The sequence below is a fragment of the Populus alba genome, chromosome 1 (genome assembly GCF_005239225.2).
Source record: "Populus alba chromosome 1, ASM523922v2, whole genome shotgun sequence".
NCBI lineage: Eukaryota > Viridiplantae > Streptophyta > Magnoliopsida > Malpighiales > Salicaceae > Populus > Populus alba.
The window spans coordinates 36,224,557-36,245,365 of record NC_133284.1 but is presented as its reverse complement, the minus strand read 5'-3'; the positions used below and the strand labels follow the sequence as shown (position 1 = coordinate 36,245,365).

General features: G+C 32.5%; 1 protein-coding gene and 1 pseudogene across 3 annotated transcripts; both read left to right on the top strand.

Moving 5' to 3' along the window:
* The first annotated feature begins 2,042 nt into the window (after positions 1 to 2,042).
* LOC118055298 (probable protein S-acyltransferase 7) lies at positions 2,043 to 8,840 on the top strand. Of its 3 annotated transcripts, XM_035067158.2 has the most exons (6): positions 2,364 to 2,405; positions 3,516 to 3,554; positions 3,649 to 3,698; positions 6,852 to 7,148; positions 7,635 to 7,868; positions 7,994 to 8,840. In XM_035067158.2, the coding sequence occupies exons 3-6, from the start codon at positions 3,669 to 3,671 to the stop codon at positions 8,516 to 8,518; spliced, it is 1,086 nt and encodes a 361-aa protein (XP_034923049.1). In that variant the 5' UTR covers positions 2,364 to 2,405; positions 3,516 to 3,554; positions 3,649 to 3,668; the 3' UTR covers positions 8,519 to 8,840. The 3 variants fall into 3 exon arrangements, with proteins under 3 accessions (XP_034923048.1, XP_034923047.1, XP_034923049.1); XM_035067157.2 differs by having other exon boundaries at positions 2,043 to 2,405; positions 3,516 to 3,698; positions 7,725 to 7,868; XM_035067156.2 differs by having other exon boundaries at positions 2,044 to 2,405; positions 3,516 to 3,698.
* Positions 8,841 to 10,197: 1,357 nt separating this feature from the next.
* LOC118055388 (uncharacterized) lies at positions 10,198 to 12,134 on the top strand (annotated as a pseudogene).
* The last annotated feature ends 8,675 nt before the right edge of the window (positions 12,135 to 20,809 follow it).

Here is a 20,809-nt window from a genome sequence, read left to right as displayed (position 1 = left end):
CTTAACAGGCAAGGTTGAGCTAAATTTTTCTTCAAGTAACAATTACTTATTGCATCGAACCGTAGGTTACACAACTGATAATTAAAGTAGGTTGCCTATACTTTGAGCCGCTTGCTAGCACAAGATTAATTGGAAAGACACATAATTATATGGAAGATCGATCCGTGCAGCTCAAACACGAGAAATAATTGTTCTTGAGCCAGAAAGAACTTTAGCATCGATCACTAGGGTTTTGTAAAAAAAACTAATTAAATTAAAATAAAATTAAAAAAAATAATTAAAAAATTGAACCGTGAAAAAAAAACCAATTAAATCGATTAAAATTTTGAAAAAAACTAACCGGTTTAGTTCGGTTTCGGTTTTATAAGTCTGAAACTAAAAAAACCAAACTGAATCCAAACCAGAAAAAACCAAAAAAAATTAAAAAAAAACCGAGCCAAACTAATCCCAAAACCAGAAAAAACTGAGTCAAAGCCAAACCAAAAAAACCGGTTTGACCTGGTTTTTGTTTTAAAAAACTGAATTAAAACCGGTTGATTTGAAACCGGTTACGGTTTTTTTTAAATTATCAATTAAGTTTTTTTTTTAATAAAAACCAAAACAAATAAAAAATAATCATTCCTATCTATCACTACAGTGATATTTAGCTTAACGAACAAAAATATTTGAGTGTCAAGTTTCTTTTTTCAAGAAATGAGTTAGATGGAGTTTCCATAAATGTGACATGAGGGCTATGAGATACAAAACAGAGAAAAACATTAATATTGATGAACATTGAAAAACAGAGTAATTTTTATGTTAAAAAATAATATAAATTTATTTTTAAAATTTTATTTAATAATTTGAATTATTAAATTAAATTAGTATTTTTTTTTTAGAGAATGACCCATAAAAAAACAGACTAAATACATGAATCTAAAAAGCCATATTCATATGCAACAAACATCTAGCATGACTCTACCGGGCTGCTAGAGTGGTCACATAAGAGATAGTGTCGTGGTTGAATTGTCTTGTTCATTTCTTCGTCTTCTATTTTTTTTTATTAGAAGATAGAGTTATGAATCCAAGATTTCATGAGAGGGTAGGGCGTGATTCAATTCAACTTCTTTTATGTTCAAAATATTGATTTTAAAGATTTATTTTCACATTGACCTAGTGTATTCTAATAAATTTTTAAAAATATTTACTTCTAAGTTTGAAAACTAAATTTTTTAAATCTAAAGAAGGAAGCAAATATTCTTAATCAAGATAAAATAAAAAAAATAATTTTGATGAGTTTTTTAGTTTGGTGTAGATGATTTGTTTTGGTGTTTTAAAAGTATTTACAAAAAAAAAAAGTTTTTTTTTTTTGCTTTCTAATTAATTTTTTTAGTGTTTTTAAATTGTTTTGATTTTTTGATATTAAAAATAAATTTTAAAAAAGTAAAAAATATATTATTTTGATGTATTTTTCAAGTAAAAAACACTTTAAAAAACAACTATTAATATAATATTAGGCTTTGAAATTAAACGTGAAAAAAAACAAAATAATAATAAAAAAAAAAAACTGAAACTTAACAAATGACAATAAGTATTCAAGTGGGAGGCAGAAGGAGACCTACCTTGTGCCGCCAAAGAAAGAAAACAGAATAATAATTATTAATATACTGCATTTTCCCCCTTACATAAAGTTATTAAACCCGATTTTTTATTGTTATTCAGGTTAATATAAACTAACAAGAATTAATTAAAATAATATTATTTTTAAAAATAAAAGTTAATATGGATTGTGGCCTGATCAACAAATTCGTGAGATGATTTATAAAGTCATTCGTTTTTTTTAAACCCGATGAAATTAGTTTTTATATTTCAAATAAATGAATTAAATAATAATAATTAAATGTTAAAAAAAGATAAAAAGAAATCAGAGTGAAAACCATACCTCTCTGTTTCCCTGTTAGCTAAAAAACCAACCAAGCCCGGTCCACCACTACCCCGGTCCGTCTCACTCAATCACATGCAATCACTTCTCGCCACATCACCCTCTCTCCATTCCTGTTAAGCTACCACATACACATCACACCACATCAAACTCTCCCCTCCCCTTCCTTCTGTCACTCCCGAATACACCGGGAAAACCCCCGCCACCGCCACCACCACCGCCACCGCCACCACCGGCAGCCGCCCAACCACGTTCATGAAAGCCTAATAAAGAGAGAGAGTCTTTGTCAAAGCTGTAATTTTTAATGGTTTTATAGGGTTTATGAGGGATTTGAATTGAGAGTTTTAGAGATAGAGATAGAGGAAGAGAGAGATTCGATTGAGAAATGTATGTGGTTCCACCACCAAAGGGATCATCGGACACTGGATCCAATGGAGTCGGGTCGGGTGATTTGCGGGTTTATCAAACTTGGAAAGGCAGTAACGTAAGTCACTCATTTATCATTTTTCTGTCACTATTGTGTTTTTAAACCTTTTATTGACTGATAGATGCCAATATTCTCATATTTTTTTACACCTTTTCTGTATCTTTTCAATGAGAATCTGAATAAGCAAAAAAAGAAAGAAAAGATGCAGACTTTAGAGCTACTTTCAACTGTACAAGTCAAATCACAAAAAAATGTAACAAATGCTAGTTTCAGATGAGTTAATGTTTACAGCAACAGCAAAAAATCTAATTTCGATGAACCCCTTTCAGTAAAATATTGAGTGCACCAATTATCAGCTATATTTGGCAAGGTTGAACTCGGTTTTGTAGTTATTTGGCCTTTAATTAAATGGAAAGGGATTGTTTAAGTCAATATCGTGATGATAAGATTCAGCACCCGGGAAACAAATTGCACTTTTGCGAGTAAAACTAACAAGAAATTCGAAGGATTGATGGGAAAAAATGATATGTGATGTGGTTTTGACTTCTAAATTGGTAGCTTAAGTTTCAGGATTGTTTGAATGGTAACGGGGTGATTTGGCTTTTTCTTAAATCAGGGGTGGTCTTATAACCACCCAGTGGAAGTGCAATTATTTTTTGTGTTTGTTTGATATTTGTGATTCTCATTTTTCTCTCTGTTATATCGAAAATTGAAATGATTGCTGGGAATCCATGAACTTATTCTTCTGCACGCTATAAATCTATGCTCCTCCTTTGGGATTAGTATAAATTTAACAATAAAAGTAGAATAAGAAATAAAGAAAGATGAAATAGGAAAATCACATGCATAATTGATTGTTTGATTCAGAGGTTTTAGATGCTGAACAAGAACTGGTTGAGTTCTTACAATTTATGAGAGCTTCTTAACCCTGTTTCTCATTGTAAATAGTGATATAATGTTAGTGAAACTGATATTGATTGAATTGTGGTTGATTGACCATGTGGCAAACTATGTGAAATTGAGATTGATGAACTGTAAGTGTAGTATTCAGCTTCCAACGTGCTTATGGTGAGACTTTAGTTGATCCCAGGACTTAGAGTCAGCATTGACCACACAGTTTTTTCAATTTTTTTCCAAAGAACTTACTGGAATTATGTTCTTCTGCAGATATTTTTTCTTCGAGGAAGGTTTATTTTTGGACCAGATGTAAGATCGCTTGCGTTGACTATATTCCTGATTGTTGCTCCAGTAGCACTATTCTGTATCTTTGTCGCCAGAAAGCTGATGGATGATTTTTCAGATGATTGGGGAATATCAATAATGGCAGTTGCTGTTGTATTCACTATTTATGTGAGCTCTCTCTCTCTTGCTCAACACACATACACACACAAACACATCCCACTCCCACTCTCACTCTCTCTGCAAACACATTTAGGTTCCTTTTACATGTTTAATTTACCTTGTAATTGAAAATAGCAGTTTCAACAATGTTTTTGTTGACCCTGTATTCCCCCCCCCTTCATTTTATTGGTAAAGATTATAGTAGTCAACAGTGTTGTCAAAGGTGAAAGGCGCTAAAAGACGCACGAGGCACTAGGTGCACACCTGAATGAACCAAGGCGATATACTATAGATTAAAAGAAAATATATGTATTGTATTATATTATATTATTTAATTCTAAAATATATATCTTTCCAATTAAGATTTGATCATTAGAAAATCAAAAGAAAATATAAATGACCATAACATAGTTGTATAGAGTTATATTTCTCACCCTTAAAACAAAATAAGATAATTTAAAGTAGTAAGTAGCTAAATAGATTAAAAAGCAAACTTAATTATCATATTCATTATTCATTAATCTTCAAAAACATCTTCATCCAAGCTTTCTTGTTCTGTACTTATGTTGTTGTTCTCTGACTCTGTTCAACGCAAAGTGTGGTTGGTGTTTCTCTTCAAGTATCCTTTCTTGATTGTATGTCTCCCACTTTAATGATTTTTTATTCTATTTTATCCTAAACTTTGTTTTTTTTACAAAAGTACCCCTAAGTTGTTTCTCGTGGTAAATTAAAAAATAGACAAATAGGTCAAAACATAAATCAGTTAAAAAAAAAATCCAATAGAAAACGAAGTATTTCAAGCAGGTGTTTGCTTTAATACCTGGTGCCCACTCACAGGGTGCTCACCTTGGCAGCGCTTCATTGAAATTCATCACTTAAGGCTAATAAAGGCCAATAAAGGCGTCGTGGCCTCACCGGAGTGCCTCAAAGCCTCTTGGCAACAGTGGTAGCCAATTCTGGCATGTGGTTCAGATATCAGAGAACCCAGATGGGGTAGTTTTTATTTTGGTACACTGCCAGGGATTATTGGAGAGCCACCAGTAAAGTTTTAAGCACAATTTTAACCAGTCTTGTTCATCCATCTAAAGAGGATGGCAGGAGAAAGAAGGGGGTTGTTATGGTGGGGGTTCAAGGGTAGGCATTAAGATTTGTCCATGCTGAAATTTAGAGCATAAGTTAAATATACAGTAGGTTGTTTGTAAGCTGGACAGGATAGGAAATATTGCTTAATCATATAGATTGGGGATAAGAGGCGTGAGTTGTGGGAACTGATTATAGTAATTTGTAGAGCAGGTTTAGTGGATGAATGTCTTCTGTAAAAGATATTGCTTCAAGGGTGTGCATTGTTGAGGTACTTTCTTGATTTTGTTAGTTGTTTAGAATGATGAGTTTTCAAGAGGGATAAATGTTTGGTGGTTTATTATATAGCATTATGCTGTTACGCATCACCATTTCACCAGTTTTGGCAGAGGATAGTGAGTCGATGTGCTGTGTCTTACCATTCTGAAGTTTTCCATGCAATCTCATTGAATATCCAATACATAACCCCAGCTTGTCTCTACCCTAGTTTGTGGCCTCTACTTACCATGTTTGCTTCGCTTTTACTGCATAGACTCTTCTTATTATGAATAATGATCATATTGTTGCAAGCAAATCCTTTGCATAGCATTCTAGGTATTGTCAATTAACCAATCTCCTAAAAAGCAGGAGTTTGCACTTCAATGATATATGCATTCACATATATCATGTATTCTGTCACACATGCGCACATGCATACTATGTACCTAAATATTATTGGAAAAAAATTGAAATAGATCATTGTAAGTGTTTCTGTATACTAGCTTGTTGCATCACATGTGATGCTCGTGATACAATATGTTCTTAACATGTGAATCTTAATAAAATAAAATAAAAGCAAGAAATTTAATTATTAAACATATATTGATTTTGATCTTTTCAATATCATTATTGTTTATCAATAGTCATTTACAGAACAACATTAACAATAACAACCAACTTTAGACAATAATAATGTAACAAATTAGAAATCAATAATACCCTGGGTTGAGTTTGTGATTTGACCATGCATATGTGAACTATGACAATATTTTTTTTTACAATGGTAATCACATTGGCAAAATGCTTAGCATTAGAGAACCTGGAAAGGAAATTTTGGAACTGAATAAGAATGGTATTGTTCTGCATAAGATGAGGTTCAAGAAAATCATTGGACTATGTATGGTTCAAATCTTATGAAGTTTCACCCAAAAGACTTTCTTTCAAAGTACAAGAAATATATTGAAAAGAAATTTAAAATATTGCAATAGATTGGAAGATAACTACACTAATGTGCGAGTAAAAATGAATTTTTAGTTACAATTTGACTGAAATATCTTTTTAGAGTTTTACGGGTCCAGGTTTAATTTCTTGATTATATGCTTAAAGCAATCAAGGAACTATTGGATCACTGTTAGCAATAGAAATTTTTTTTAGGGAATTAACAATGAATAACCATCTATGTCATCATTAATAACCAACCTAATCCAATTAGATTTATAAGTGAATTAGAAAAGGGTATTTGCAGCATTATACCATAATTGCCAACTGGTTATAATAATTCAATTTCAGGGTGTTCTGATTATACATAATTGATCAGATGTTAATGCTCATTTTGTCTCTACCAAAGCCTTTATACATTTTTTCTTTTGTATATCATTTGGATAGGCTGGTGTTAGGGTTACCATGTAAGCTAGGGTAGCTTGTGATATGAAATGTAAGTTATGTGGCCTTGTCTAGCAAAATATCATGTGAATGCCAGGATTGGATCATACCATGTCCTTATTGTTTGGGGATATGCAGTTATTATCCCCCATTTTATTCTGTTTTTGCCTTTTCTGATTCATCTGCTACAACCAATGCATTTCAGACCTTGCACCATGCTGTTTTGACCTGTGTACACTTATGTAGCTCTTGCCATGCATGTAAAGCACTTGTTACCCTAATTTTGAGGATGGTGATGGTGTTGTAAAGGGCTATCCTGTTCCCGGAGAGAAAGCTCTAAATCTGTCCTGAAATCTCTCTTGAATGTCTTTCCTGGGCATGATAGGGAAACTGTTTCTGTAATACTGAACATGAAGCTCATAAATGTCTCTGATGTCTCAGGATTTAGTTCTTCTCCTGCTAACATCTGGAAGGGATCCTGGCATAATTCCACGCAATGCACATCCACCAGAACCTGAAGGCTTTGATGGGAGTGCAGATGTTGGATCTGGTCAGACTCCACAATTACGTCTGCCACGTGTTAAGGAGGTGGAATTCAATGGAATGACTGTGAAGGTTAAGTATTGTGATACTTGCATGCTTTACAGACCACCTCGCTGCTCGCATTGTTCAATATGCAATAACTGTGTTGAAAGATTTGACCATCACTGCCCTTGGGTTGGGCAATGTATTGGCTTGGTAAGTGATCCTTTTTTTTTTTATGTGGTTGTGACTGTAGCGGTAACAATGATCTTCAGCACTATCAATTGGATAGGATAATTAGTTATATTGCAGTGCATCTCTCCTCCTGAAATGCTGTTTCTGCTGAAGGATGACAATTAGATGAACCCCAAGCTTGAAGTTAGGTTCTGCTTTCTTTAACCAGGAAAATTCAACTTGATATGGACCTGTCAGTCCTTTCTTGTTGATGCTATCACAAACTTTGATGTGTTTGAACACATATGGTCACAACTCCTTACTGATAATCTGAAAACTTAATGAAATATAAAACATATTGAATCTAGATGGTTCATGTATATAAACGAGCAGATTCTGATGTTAAGTTTCTAGAATTAATTTTTCTCAAGTTGCTGGCATGGAAAATAGCTGGATTTTGTTTGGTGTCTTGGTGGTCTTTTCGAGTGTCATCACTCCTTACTTTGATTGATATGCTTCTGGGTGCAGAGAAATTATCGATTCTTCTTCATGTTTGTCTTATCAACGACCCTTCTTTGTATATATGTTTTTGCTTTCTGCTGGGTCTACATTAGGAAGATTATGGGATCAGAGAACATCTCAACTTGGAAAGCAATGATGAAAACCCCTGCGTCCATTGTTTTAATAATTTACACGTTCATATCAATGTGGTTTGTCGGTGGTCTCACTGCCTTCCATTTGTATCTCATCAGCACAAATCAGGTAAGAGAACAAGGTTCCTCTTTTCATAACTCTTTTATGGAGAAGTACATTCATTCACTCTCTGAATGGAACTCTCCCTTGTAATCAACTGTACACTTTCACTAATGCTCTCCTTGCTTGTTCAGACCACTTATGAGAATTTCCGATATCGCTATGATAGGCGGGCAAATCCTTTTTATAAAGGATTGGTGGAGAACTTCAAGGAGATCTTTTGCTCCAGTATCCCCCCTTCTAAGAACAATTTCAGGGCGAAGGTGCCCCAGGAACCTGCATTACCCACCCGGACACTTGTTGGGGGCTTCATGAGTCCAAATATGGGTAAAGCTGTCGGTGACATAGAAATGGGTAGGAAAACTGTATGGGGAGACATGAGTGCTATGGCTGATGGCGAAGGACAACCTGCCAACAATGATCGGTTGAACATAAAAGATGGTGAACTAGGCGAGTTATCCCCGGATGTCAGGACCACAGTAGATGAAGTTGGCGACCGTGGTGGATTACATCCTAGGCGATCGAGTTGGGGAAGAAAAAGTGGAAGCTGGGAGATGTCACCTGAAGTTCTTGCTTTGGCAGCTAGAGTGGGGGAATCTAACCGTGTGGGTGGTGGGAGCAGCAGTGGAAGCTTAACAACTGAGAACCGACAATCATAGTTGTGGATTTGACCACCATCCAAACCTAGGTAATGGAAGATTAACTGATTTGATGAGTGCTGGGGGTGATTGCTGACCAAATGGATGGTTATTCAACCTCCGAACTATATATTATGTGGAATATGGGAAAACTTTAGAGGGGGTGCTTGAAAGTCTTTGTTGGTTTGACCATTGTGCTTTTAGGGTGTGGAATGGAATGGTGTGTTGTTAGTATGAGTGAGCTATTGTCAGTTTTGACTCTTGTATTTCTGGAATTAGTTAGTGTTCAATCTCATTTTATTTGAGGAATCAGTCAGTGCTTTCCTATGATTCCTCCTTTCAATCAGGGAGCCAATGGTTTTGACTGCCACCAGCTTGATTCCTCTTTTTGTTGCCTTTGGGCCTGCAATTAATAATGGGGTCAAGCATGCATAACCCTAAATTTACCTTACGGCAGCTTCATTGTTTTAGGGTGATGAAAGGGATGCATTGATGAAGTGTGGTGAACACATGCATCAGAATCCAAACCAGAACCTGGTTTTAGGAGAGTTGTAGCGCCATGCTCGAACCATCCGCACTCTATAGTCAATTCAGGTAAATGACACTTTGCAATAATTCAATTCAACAGTCACAGCGCACAAATATTTCTCAAGCCGAGAAAAACGATCCACAGCCTTGACTTTTAAAATTAATTTTTTAAAAATAAAAAATACTTTAAAAATTATCCTTTACTTCGCTACAAAAACATGTCGAGGTAGCAACCATGGAATAGTTTGGTTTGGATGGCAGGTGGGATCTAGAAATTTTGGAAAGTTGTCAAATTGCTGTCATTGCCTCTGAGCAATTTCTAAATTGCATCATGGGATAAACACATTTGGGTCTTATGACCAGCAATAGCTTGCACACTGGGCTTGGCCATGGCTGGAAGCTGGAAGATGGAAGATGGAAGATGGTCCACAGTTGTGATGTTAGGCCAATTTCAATTTTTCATATCAACCTGACCTCAGGCTCGTATAAGCCTAGCCTCAGCCTCATGCAATATCCATTGGAAAAAGAAGTCAAGATTATAATATCTGAAGGTCAAATTCAGGGGACTCGTCTAGAAGGAGGTAACTGTATGGTCAAAAACCAGTCCTTTGGGGTGATTATTGCGGCCATAAACCTCAAACCTGTCATTTCAGTAGCCAGTGAACCTAACCCACGGTGTGTTTTGTAATTTGCCTACACCAGGCCTCGGTGTCAGAATCGCCCCTCTTTTAATGAGAGTTGGAAATTTTATTTATTTTATTACTTTCTTGAACCACATTGTTGAAGATTTATTATGCCTCTAATTAAACCTATCAAGATGAGGAAAGGAAAGGCAATTAAACTCTAGGCTTAAAGCCTCACTTTGACCTTTTTTTCACTGCAGCACCCCATATCATTTCTCCTCCTCTTTCTTCTTCACACAAGACATCAATAGGAAAGCGCAACAGCAAATGTTTTTTTTTGTCTTGAGCATATGCCAATGTGGATGAAGTGAGAAATCAGGCCTTAGTAGGTGAGTTTGTTAATCTTGTCTTAGTTTCGAGGGGTTTTTTTGGCTTTTTAGATGATGGATTTTTCCCTGTGTTGTCTCGATGTTGTTTTTTTTTTGTCACTTACTGGCTTTTGTTTTGACCGGAATGATGGAGATACATATGCAAGTAGAGGTTTGATTTATGTGTGTACTGTGTGTTTCTATTTTGGCTTAGATATGTTTTAAGAACCAGCTGCAAGAACTTGCACAAAGAAGTTGTTTCAACCTCCCTTCTTATGCTTGCATTAGAGAAGGACCCGATCATGCACCAAGATTCAAAGCTTCTGTGAACTTTAATGGTGAGATCTTTGAAAGTCCAAGTTACTGCACTACATTGAGACAGGCGGAGCATGCGGCTGCTGAAGTTGCCCTTAATGTTTTGTCTTTAAGGGGTCCTGCAAGGTCTCTAACAGCAAGAGTTCTTGTAAGTTTCTTTTGTCAAAATCCCTCTTTTTTTGGTTTGTTTTAGATAGTTTTCTTGATTGCTTAAGGGTGTTTAAACGATGGATACCCATTTTGACTTCAATTTGGTTACTCTGGAGTCTAGTCTTATTGTTTCTTTCTGGGAATTTAATAAAGGATGAGACTGGAATTTACAAGAACCTACTTCAAGAAACTGCCCATAGAGCTGGGCTTAACCTCCCTGTATATACCACTGTAAGATCAGGTCCTGGTCATGTCCCAGTTTTCACTTGTACCGTGGAGCTTGCTGGTATGAATTTCACGGGTGAGCCAGCAAAGACTAAGAAACAAGCTGAGAAGAATGCTGCTATTGCAGCCTGGTCTGCTTTGAAAAGATGTAAAAATTCCATCCCCTATTTCCTGTTTGTTCTCACATCCATTATATCATTACTTGCATTTTCTGTGTAATCAATGTATATTTTTGTGCAGTTCCAAACTTGGACTCTTTGAGTAGCAAAGAAGTAGACACTCGTGAAGAACAAGATCAAGCAGTTGTGGCAAGGGTACTGTCAAATTTCAGATCCAAAGATGAAGGTAGATATGCAAGAAAGAGGGATCATAATCAAGCAAGAAGAAGAATGGTTAGAGGGCAAAAAGACAGTAGCGGTGCATCATCTTCCTCCACCCCAAACAACTTTCTACTGTATCCACATCGGAGGCTCCTGGATCTTATATTGGATTCTACCTTAGATGGTTCAACACAATTGCAGAAGTCCTCCTTTATGTCACTCCTTCCTCCACCCCCGCCCAGAACAAGTTCAAAGATTTTGCCACCGCCCTCACATATAGACAATCCATCTCTATACTCATCGAACAGGCCTATTCCAATACAAGTTAAGGGAAAATCACAAGTTCATGTCCCACTTGAAGAGCATTTAAAGGATGAAGAAGAATGGTTAGGTACTAAACCAGATGTCATCAAGAAACACATTGAAAAGGAGAGTGCCAGCAATTCAAGTTCAAGTCAATCTTTACGGAGGATCAAGTTCTATATTCAGGCCATTTCCTTTCTCCAATACTGGGAAGCCAGTCACTTCCTTGCTTGATAACACTAGCCAGCACGAATCAACCCACATTAGTAGCAGAATTTTTGGGTCTACAAATCCATCGCCAATGGCGTCCATTTCCATCAATACACCCTCAAGTGCCCATGTTCCAAGGCCTATGTTCACTGGAGGGTTTAAACCTCACAGGATTGCACCAGCTGTTCAAATAAGGTCAGTGATCCCAGTTTGTGCAGCACCACCATCACCAATCAGACCCCCACAATCATCACCAGCTACAAGTGCTCCTTCCCTTTCCACCTTCACAGGAGTAGCTGAGGTATCAATGCTCAACAAGACAGAGTCAAATCCTCAACCGAGTTCTACCGAATTCAAAAACAAGCTACAATTATTATGAATTAGCAGTATAAGTTGAAGAAAAGACAAATCTTGTTTAAACCCCACAATTAAGCACCTCTTGCCAGTTGTGTCTTGATGGGGTTGGTTGTTAAACAAAATCGGTCCCTTTTCTTTTGCCTTTCAAAAACAAACCATGGTTTTGTCTCATGGGGTCTAAAGGTTAAATTTTTGTATTGATACTCCTGATTATATAATACTCCTATAAATTCTACTCTGCTCCACCTTACATTAACTGCCGAGAGAGAGAGAGAGAGGAGCATTAAATGTGATCTGGGAGAGTGGGTTGCAGAAGATAAGAGAGAGAGAGAGAGAGAGAGAGAGAGAGAGAGATGGGGTTAGCAATGAAGGCAGACTGAGGGAGGACCAAGCAGACAAATGCAGAGATAAACGCAAGCAATTAATTTGCACTCAGTTCTGAGACCAAAATTTATTAGTTTTGTCTTCTCCATTAATGCTTTCATCTTCTTCTCCTCGTCATTTATTGATAGCCATTTACTCTCACATTGTTTATAATATTTTTTTGGCTTTCTAGTGGTGTTTAGAAATGTGCATAGCAGATTTTTAAAGTGTTTTTTTCTTTAAATAATATTTTTTTTATGGTTTGTGTTTTCAAATGCCAAGTATCCGTTACGATTTAGGTGCATTTTGGGCATTCCATGTTTGAAACATGGGTAAAATTGGTACTGCAATGAGTATCATCTCCTACCATTGATCTTTACCCTTCTCTTTGTGTGTGGACCCATTTAAGAAAGTTTGACTTTCAGCACCTAGCAAATTTAGTATTTTTGTGCAAGAAACTTTAGCAGCCGTGGTCCATTGTAAGAGCATCTTCTTTTTGTTTTTTTGCATGAAGAATAAATTGTATTTTTAATACTATTTTAATAACTTGATATAATTTAGCTGATTAATATCTCTTAAGACAACTTGTATATTAAAAGATAATTAAAAAATTCAATTAAATATCAATTAAATAAATTAGTCAACTTGAATGAACTGATGCATGGGATAATGATAATTTTATAAAAAAATAAATTAAAAAAATATATTTTATAAAAAAATCAAGGAAAAAAAATATTCCTCAAATAAACAACATTTTGTTTTTTTTTTAATTAACTTGATATTTGGGCTAACTTTCATGTATCTTGATTATTCTTACGGGTTTTAAAGTTAATGAATTATGTAAATTTCTAGTTGCTATGAAGTTTGTGGGATTCAAACGGGTGATTTTTGAAAATAAATTTAAGGTTCGACTAATTAAGCTATACCCCTAAGTTCATTTTAGTATTTTTTTTATAAGATATATAAGAATATTATTTTTATAAAAGAAATAATAAAATAAATTTTTGTTTAACACTCCTCGAAGTATGTAAAATGAATTTTTATTTTTATTTTTAACTTTCCAAGCATCTACACTGGAGAAGCTCTCATGCGTGCATTTGGAGCCTGCTTGTTGCAGCTTAGGAACAAGCGACAAGGTGCAGCACATGCCTGTTAATGTTTTTTTAAGTTTTGAGGTCCTACAATGCATCTCCTGTGGCTAATAATAACATGTATGTATGTGAATACGAGGGTGTTATGGTATATATATATATTTTTTTTAATGATTATAAGTTTGAGTGTTTTCGGATTAGTGTGTTAGAAAATAATTTAAATTATATCATGAATATTTATCTAATAACTTAAGTTATTGAGTTGAAATAATTTTTTAATATGGTATCAGAGCAGAGCCTTGTTAACTAAATGATCACAAGTTTGAATCTCATCATTTTCTATTTATTTGATAAAAATTAAGTACAAGGTAAAATAAATATGTGCACAAGTTTCAAGCTCAGAGAGGACTTTCACTTGAAGAGAATGTATTTAAAGAATAATATAAATTATATCCTAAGACCTCATCTAACAGCTTAAATTATTTGGCTGAGGTGGTTCTTTGACATACTAGAGATTTACATGGTCATAAACTTTAATATTTATAAGATTAGTTGAGATATAAATAAGATAAGTCGGATGTTTATTTAATTTTTTTTTAAAAATGAATGTACAATGTGTACGTTTTCTGGTTCCTGGACCTCCATTTTAGACAAAGACAGATCCTCTGTAAGAGGGCAAGCATATTTGCAGCAAGGAAGCCTCTCATCCCTGCGAGAGGCTGCTTCCAAAATCTAGCTGGAATTCAACAAGGGTCCCTTCACGCCATGTAATTGTGCAGGTGAACGAGCTTAGAACAAAGATCATCTTAGCTCAGAGAATGCCTCGTGTAATTGCCCAAAATCAAGGAAGCATTAATGCAAGATGCACCCTTCTTGGACAAAATCTGCAGGCAACAAAAGATCAAGCCACCCCTGCCACTCTTGGCAGAAAGTACTGCTCTTTGAAGAATTCAACAGTTGCATAAAGGGAAACAGCTTTTTTACTTGAAGAAAGCAAAAGAAAGTTTAACTTCAAAGAAACATTGATGCTGAGCTGTTGAAAAGTGTTTTTTCTTCTCTTTTTCTTCAACTTTGAACAGAGTGCTATATCATCACTGGACTGCTTGATGCATCTCCAAAATCACAAGCTACTGGGAATCTGTCTTTTACTGCTACTCTGAAGAAATTGTTTTACATCTTCTCCATGTCTCCTCCCAAGAAAAACATTTCCCGATTCACTCCTGCATATTGCTAGTTCGAAGAAATCTTTTTTAACCTCATCAAAGAAAATATATTTTTCTTGGAGCTATCAACGTTGTAATCACTGCTTTACCGCTTCTACAATCATCACCACTCCACCAAGTGCAGCGCTACATTGTGTTTTCAGGGTAGTAGCCCTCTAAATTTTCAAATTTTCAAATCTGACACTTATGTTTATTGTGTTTTTCAATCAAGTCCATGTAAAGAGTTTATTTTATCATACTTGTTTATCTTCACTTTGACCCTTCATGTTTATCAGATCGCCCCCATCACTCCATTGCAGCTCGACTATTGACTCTACCATAACCACCATCCTATAGCAACCAGCACTCACCGCCGCCGCTGTAACGCCACTACAATTTCCAACACCACCACTCTTTTCATTTCATTACCATCGATCATTCTTATAACTATTAATAGAAAATCTTAAGATTTTTCTTCATATATACATCTAAACAATAAAAAAATAAACTCATTTGCTAAGAAAATATTTAATTTTATATTTTCTTAATCTGTATGAATATGCTATTAACTTTTTTCATAATTTACTTATAAAACCTTAATATTAGCATTGTAAAATTGTAATCTGAAATCTTAATTTAATGTTTCTAAGTTAACTGAAACCATCACAATATTACAAGGATGCTTAACAAGCCATTTCATGGGCTGGCCCAACTTGAAGAAGATAAATTGCCAGGCTCGGGACTTATAGAGCCTTGGCCCATAGACATTATATGCAAACATAATTGATATGGCCACTGGCTTCTTTATATTGGGTTACTATGAGAAATTTTATTGCATTAAATGAGTAATTATTAATAGTTATTCTATAGAAATGAAATAGATATAAGAAGAAGAAAAAACAGGAGATAGATAATTAAAAAAATATTTTGAAATCTTAAATGTAAAATCTTTATCACTTTTAGTGGTTTAATTTTAAAGCCCGTTTGAAAACGCAGGATCAACCCGTGTTTCTAAAATATTTAAAATTATTTTTGTTAAAAATTAATTTTTATATATATATATATATATATTCAATCGTTTTTGATGTGACGTTCTCAAAAATATTTTTTTAAAAATAAAAAAAAATATTTTGATGCATTTTGACGAAAAACACTTTAAAAAACAACTACAACAACATTCTCAAACATGCCCTTATTTTCTTATTTATTTTAATATCTATATTTTAAAAAAAAAATAGATTCATAAAATAAATATTGTTAACTACACCAAGCAAAAAAAACCAGTGATTCCTCTTTTTATTTTTTTTTAACAACGATGGTCTAAAGCTCCAAAACCATTGCTCACAATTTTGATAATCAATTTTGATTTACATCTTGCTAGGGATTTAAAGATAGGAAGCACAACCTATTGTATTTATGTCCACTATTCATTGCTATTTTTATGTTTTTAATTTGATTAATTATTTTTTGTGTTTTTTTTAATTTATTTGATTAATTTTGTTCTTTAGAAATTTATAAAATTAACTTGGTAGCTAGATTTGAGATTTCCCCGTAATATTTTTTTTTTGTGTGTGAAATAAAGGAAGAGAAGGTGGTAATGAAAAAGAAAGAAGAATTGTTGTATATCCGCAGAGGTGTACGATTGGAAGGAAATGATGAACGAATGCTTGTATATTAGTGGGGTGTTTTTTTTTTTTTTTTAAAATGTATTAAGATATTTTTTTATTTTATATTAATATATTTAAATTATTAAAAATATCTAAAAAAATATAAATTAAAAATACTTTGAAAAATATATGTGCACTAATTATTACACTTGTTAATTTCATTGACATCCCCGTAACCAACCACTTCTCCAAGCTAGAACCAGCAATATTTCGAACAAAGCCCCATGAAAACTTCTTAATGTGCTCTTTAGGATTAGCACATCACACTTAACAATATGCGGATATGATTTTAAATTGATTTTTAATATATGAAAAAAAGGATGCTAGTATTTCATATATGATTTTTAAATTGATTTTTTTAAAAATTTAGAATTGAAAAATAATATATATTATTTAATAAAATGAGTTTAGAATACATTAATTGATAAAAAAAGGTAGTTTAAATTATTTTTTTTAAAATAAAAAATAATTAAGATTTCTGTTTAGGATTTCATGATAGTTTAAATGTTTTTCTTATAAAAAAATAAAAAATATTTATGTAAACATTAATTAGCATTTTGGTTTAGGATACTTGAAGAGTAATTTAAATGTTTTTTATAACAAATAAAAAAATTAATTATTTATTTTTATTTATGATACTTCAAGTATTGTTTAAATATTTTTTTATAGAAAAAAAATATATTATAAAAAAAATTAATGATACTTCAATAGTAATATAAATATTTATTTTATAAAAATAAAAAATATTATATATAAAAAAATTATTTAAACATGATTATGATTCAAAACTCTGGAATCTTGACAAGTCTTTAAGATCGGAATATCTTGTGTCAAGCATTACCGTATAATCAAATGGCTTAAAACAGTTTCTATGCTTTTTAATATTTCTTTGATATTTAAAAATAAAATTAATACAAAGCCGTTGTGAGCGCATTTAGTTATTTTGTATTGCATGATGTATAACAGCTATAAGCCACAACAAAAGACTTTATGAAGTGTATCTAACCACAAAAGACCAATAGAATTCCTCCCCAGCAACCAAAAGCCACCACAAAACCTATAATTTTAATAACCTTATTGGTCTTTTGCCCACTGATTCAAGGCCCCATTAACAATTAACAAAATCTAAACTGTGACAATTTAACTTAGTAATTCAGTAATTTCACAATAGTCAATTTGTCATCATCAAAAGTTAAATGGAAGCAATTAAGTATTTTCACTTTTATCATGCATATTATTATTATTATGTTGATTTAGGGGTAAGTTTACATTTAATAAATATAAATATTATTTTTTAAAAAAAAAAATGGCTCGCACATGCAATGCACACATCAGCATTAAGTGGTTTTGTCCCTTTCAAGAAGTGTGTGTTATAATAAACATTATTTTTATAGTAGCGTTGAAATCATCATGACACCCCCTTCATCATACAGGTGGTGCATGTAGCCCAAACATTATCTAATTTGGTGTTAGTGCTTTTTTTTTATTCTTTCTTTTCTCTCCTTACTAGATTTCCACACCTATCCTTTTATTATTTCAAAACAACCTTTTAATTTGTTACTCCTTCATATTTGATTTATTTTTTTTATTACCTTTTTTTTTATTTGGAATAACTTATAAAATTATAATTCTTTTTCAATTTTATCCCACTTCATTTTTTTATATATATTTCAAATTTAATCCATATTATTTTAATTGTTTTGTTTTATTTGAGATAATTTTTTTAATTATTTTGTTTCTAATCATTCATCGTCCTAGAGTTTTTTTCTTTTCATTGCCAAATTTGATATTTATTATTTTGATTATCATTTTTTCACTTTGGTACTTTTTAAAATTTTTATTTTATTTTATCCTTTAACATTAAATTGGTTGGAATTGAGCTTTTTGATTGATCTAAAGTCTATAATTTCATGAGTAACGAGTTTTAAACATTAACCCAAGTTTAGGTTCGCCAGAGTGTGCTTGTTTTTTTTCTTCCTTTGTTTAAATCATATGTTTTTAATTTTAGACTTCAACATTTATTCAATTGAAAAATTGAAATCCATTGTTTTTATTTATTTGCTTTGTATAGAATTTCTCACTAATTTTGAAAATGACATGGGTTTTCTCGGTATTTTTATTTTTTGTTTTTTATTGAATTTACTTTGGTGAATTTTTAAATTAATGTTTTTTTTTATTTTATCCTTCAATATTAGATTTACTTGGCAGTTAATATTATTTTTTTTTATGTCGCACCTCAGTGAATGTTGGTGGTGGAGGCTGAAATGTATATGGTGGAAATTAGAGTTGCCACCTTGTAATTGAAGGAAATTAGGGATCCTAAAAATTAACACTGCATCCAAAGACTCAAGTAAGGGGTATGTTGTGCTTAAAGGAAGAACTATATCACCCTTATAGCATCATTTCTTACAAAAGGTTACCTTTAATATGTGTTTTCTCTTGTATTTGTCTTTTTTTTTTATTGCCATCAATTACTCTAATTAATTTTATCCCTTGTTTTTTTTTTTTTTTTTGTCTTGTTAAATTTGACATCAGTCTCTAAAAATAGAAGACTCATCGATTATGTTGACGTTAAGTTCTAAAAAAATAATTTTTGTCTAAAATGTTAAAAATAGATGTAATTTGTATTTGATCTTAAAATCTGAAAAATAATCCTTTTAAAATGAGAAGTGTTTAAAAATGATGCTTATCCTTAATAAGAGAGATTACGAAATTGTTATGAGTAGACATTAGACCTGTATCAACAATGATAATTGAGCTTTGAACTCGTATTGATGATGCAAGTTGGGCTTTGGACCGTAGAAGAGGAAAAATGGGCTCCCTTATTTATTTATTTATTTTTATTATATTTATCATTTTTTTTTTTTTTTTTTTTTTAAGAATGTCACTAGCAGACAACAAAAATTAGATTTTTACAATCAAACAAAGGGGTTGTTTGTTTTTGCGGTTGAAACTATATTTTGTGATTTTTAGAATTTTTTTGTTGCCTTGAAATTAATTTTTTTTTGTTTTTTAGATCATTTTGATATGGTGATATCAAAAATAATTTATTTTTAAATAAAAAAAATATTTTTATGCATTTATGAATGAAAAACATTTTAAAAAATTACTTATCCACCACAATTACCACGACCACTACTATCATGACAACCACCATTACCACCCATCACCACCACCACCACAATCATTTTTATTATTGCTATCACTATTACTACCACGATTACTACTACTACTACAACAACAACCACCACTCCACCATCACTCTTGCTGCTGTCAACACTTTACCACCACCACCACCACCATCATCGTTGTTGTTGTGATCTTTATTAGTATATTTATTTTTATTACTATTATTAACAACACCATTACTATTATGATTATAATTACTATTATCACTGTTACTATTATAATAAACAATTGATATTACTATTATTATCATTATTAGCAGTATCATTAGCATTATTATTATTATTATTACTATTGTTTGTTATTGAAAAAAACAAAAACTACAAATTTTTTGACAAAAGAGCTAAGAGAAAAAAAAAAAATAAAAGAAGATTAATGACCAAATTAAAATATTATATATGAAAAAATAGAATTAAAGGATTACATTGAAAACAAATAAATTTTTAACAAAAGAAAAAAGGACAAAAATAAAAAAAATCAAAACTAAAAGGACTGAATCTAAAAAACTAATAGAAAATAAGGATCGAGCTCATTTTTCGGTTTAGGAGAGAGAAATAAAGGGGAGAAAAAAAAAAGCCACCATTGATAAACTGGACACCGCATGCTTACATGCGCCACCTTGAAATGAAGAGGACATAATGAAAAATCAAATGAGATGCGTAATAGCATATTTTCCTTTAATAGGATGTGCCACATGCACCAACAACTTTTCCGAATAAAACAATATAAATTTGATATTAAATGACGTAATTACCTTTGCTCAAATTGACATTTACAAAAAAAAAAAATTGAGGTAAAAATACCCTATTACCCTCAACTTTATTTTTAAATTTTTTTTTGGAGAAAAGGGCATAGGCATAATTTTATTGCGGATAAAAAAGAAAAAGGATAAGAAAACCCCTCCCTGAAGTGTTAGCTTTTATGGATCTGAGGGCTTTTCGGTATTATACTATTTATTATTATATATAAAATACAACAATACTCCAAAAGAAACCTATAATGACTAATTTATTGTGTGGAAAGATAAAAACACCTGTGATTCAAAGAAAATTAAATTTTTTGAGAAGGAAAAAAATGACCATTTTATTGCCAAAATGAATAGAAAAACATGAGCGGGCTACAAGAATTTTGCTTTACGTTTTAATTGTTTTGATATATTCTATAGAAAAGAATTAGAAAAATGTGTGGGATTGTATTGATTAGTTCATGATTGTTAACTGAGTTGATTATAAACTTGGTCCTTGTATTCTAATAAAATTATTAAGCGGTTCTTTTTGCTTAAAAACTATTTTTCAATCCCTAAGTTATTAAATTTGCTAGCAATATAGTCCATTCTTTAATTTCATGTTCATTAATAGAAAGAAAAAAAAAAAAAGACAGAAGAAAGTGAGATAATAAAATTTG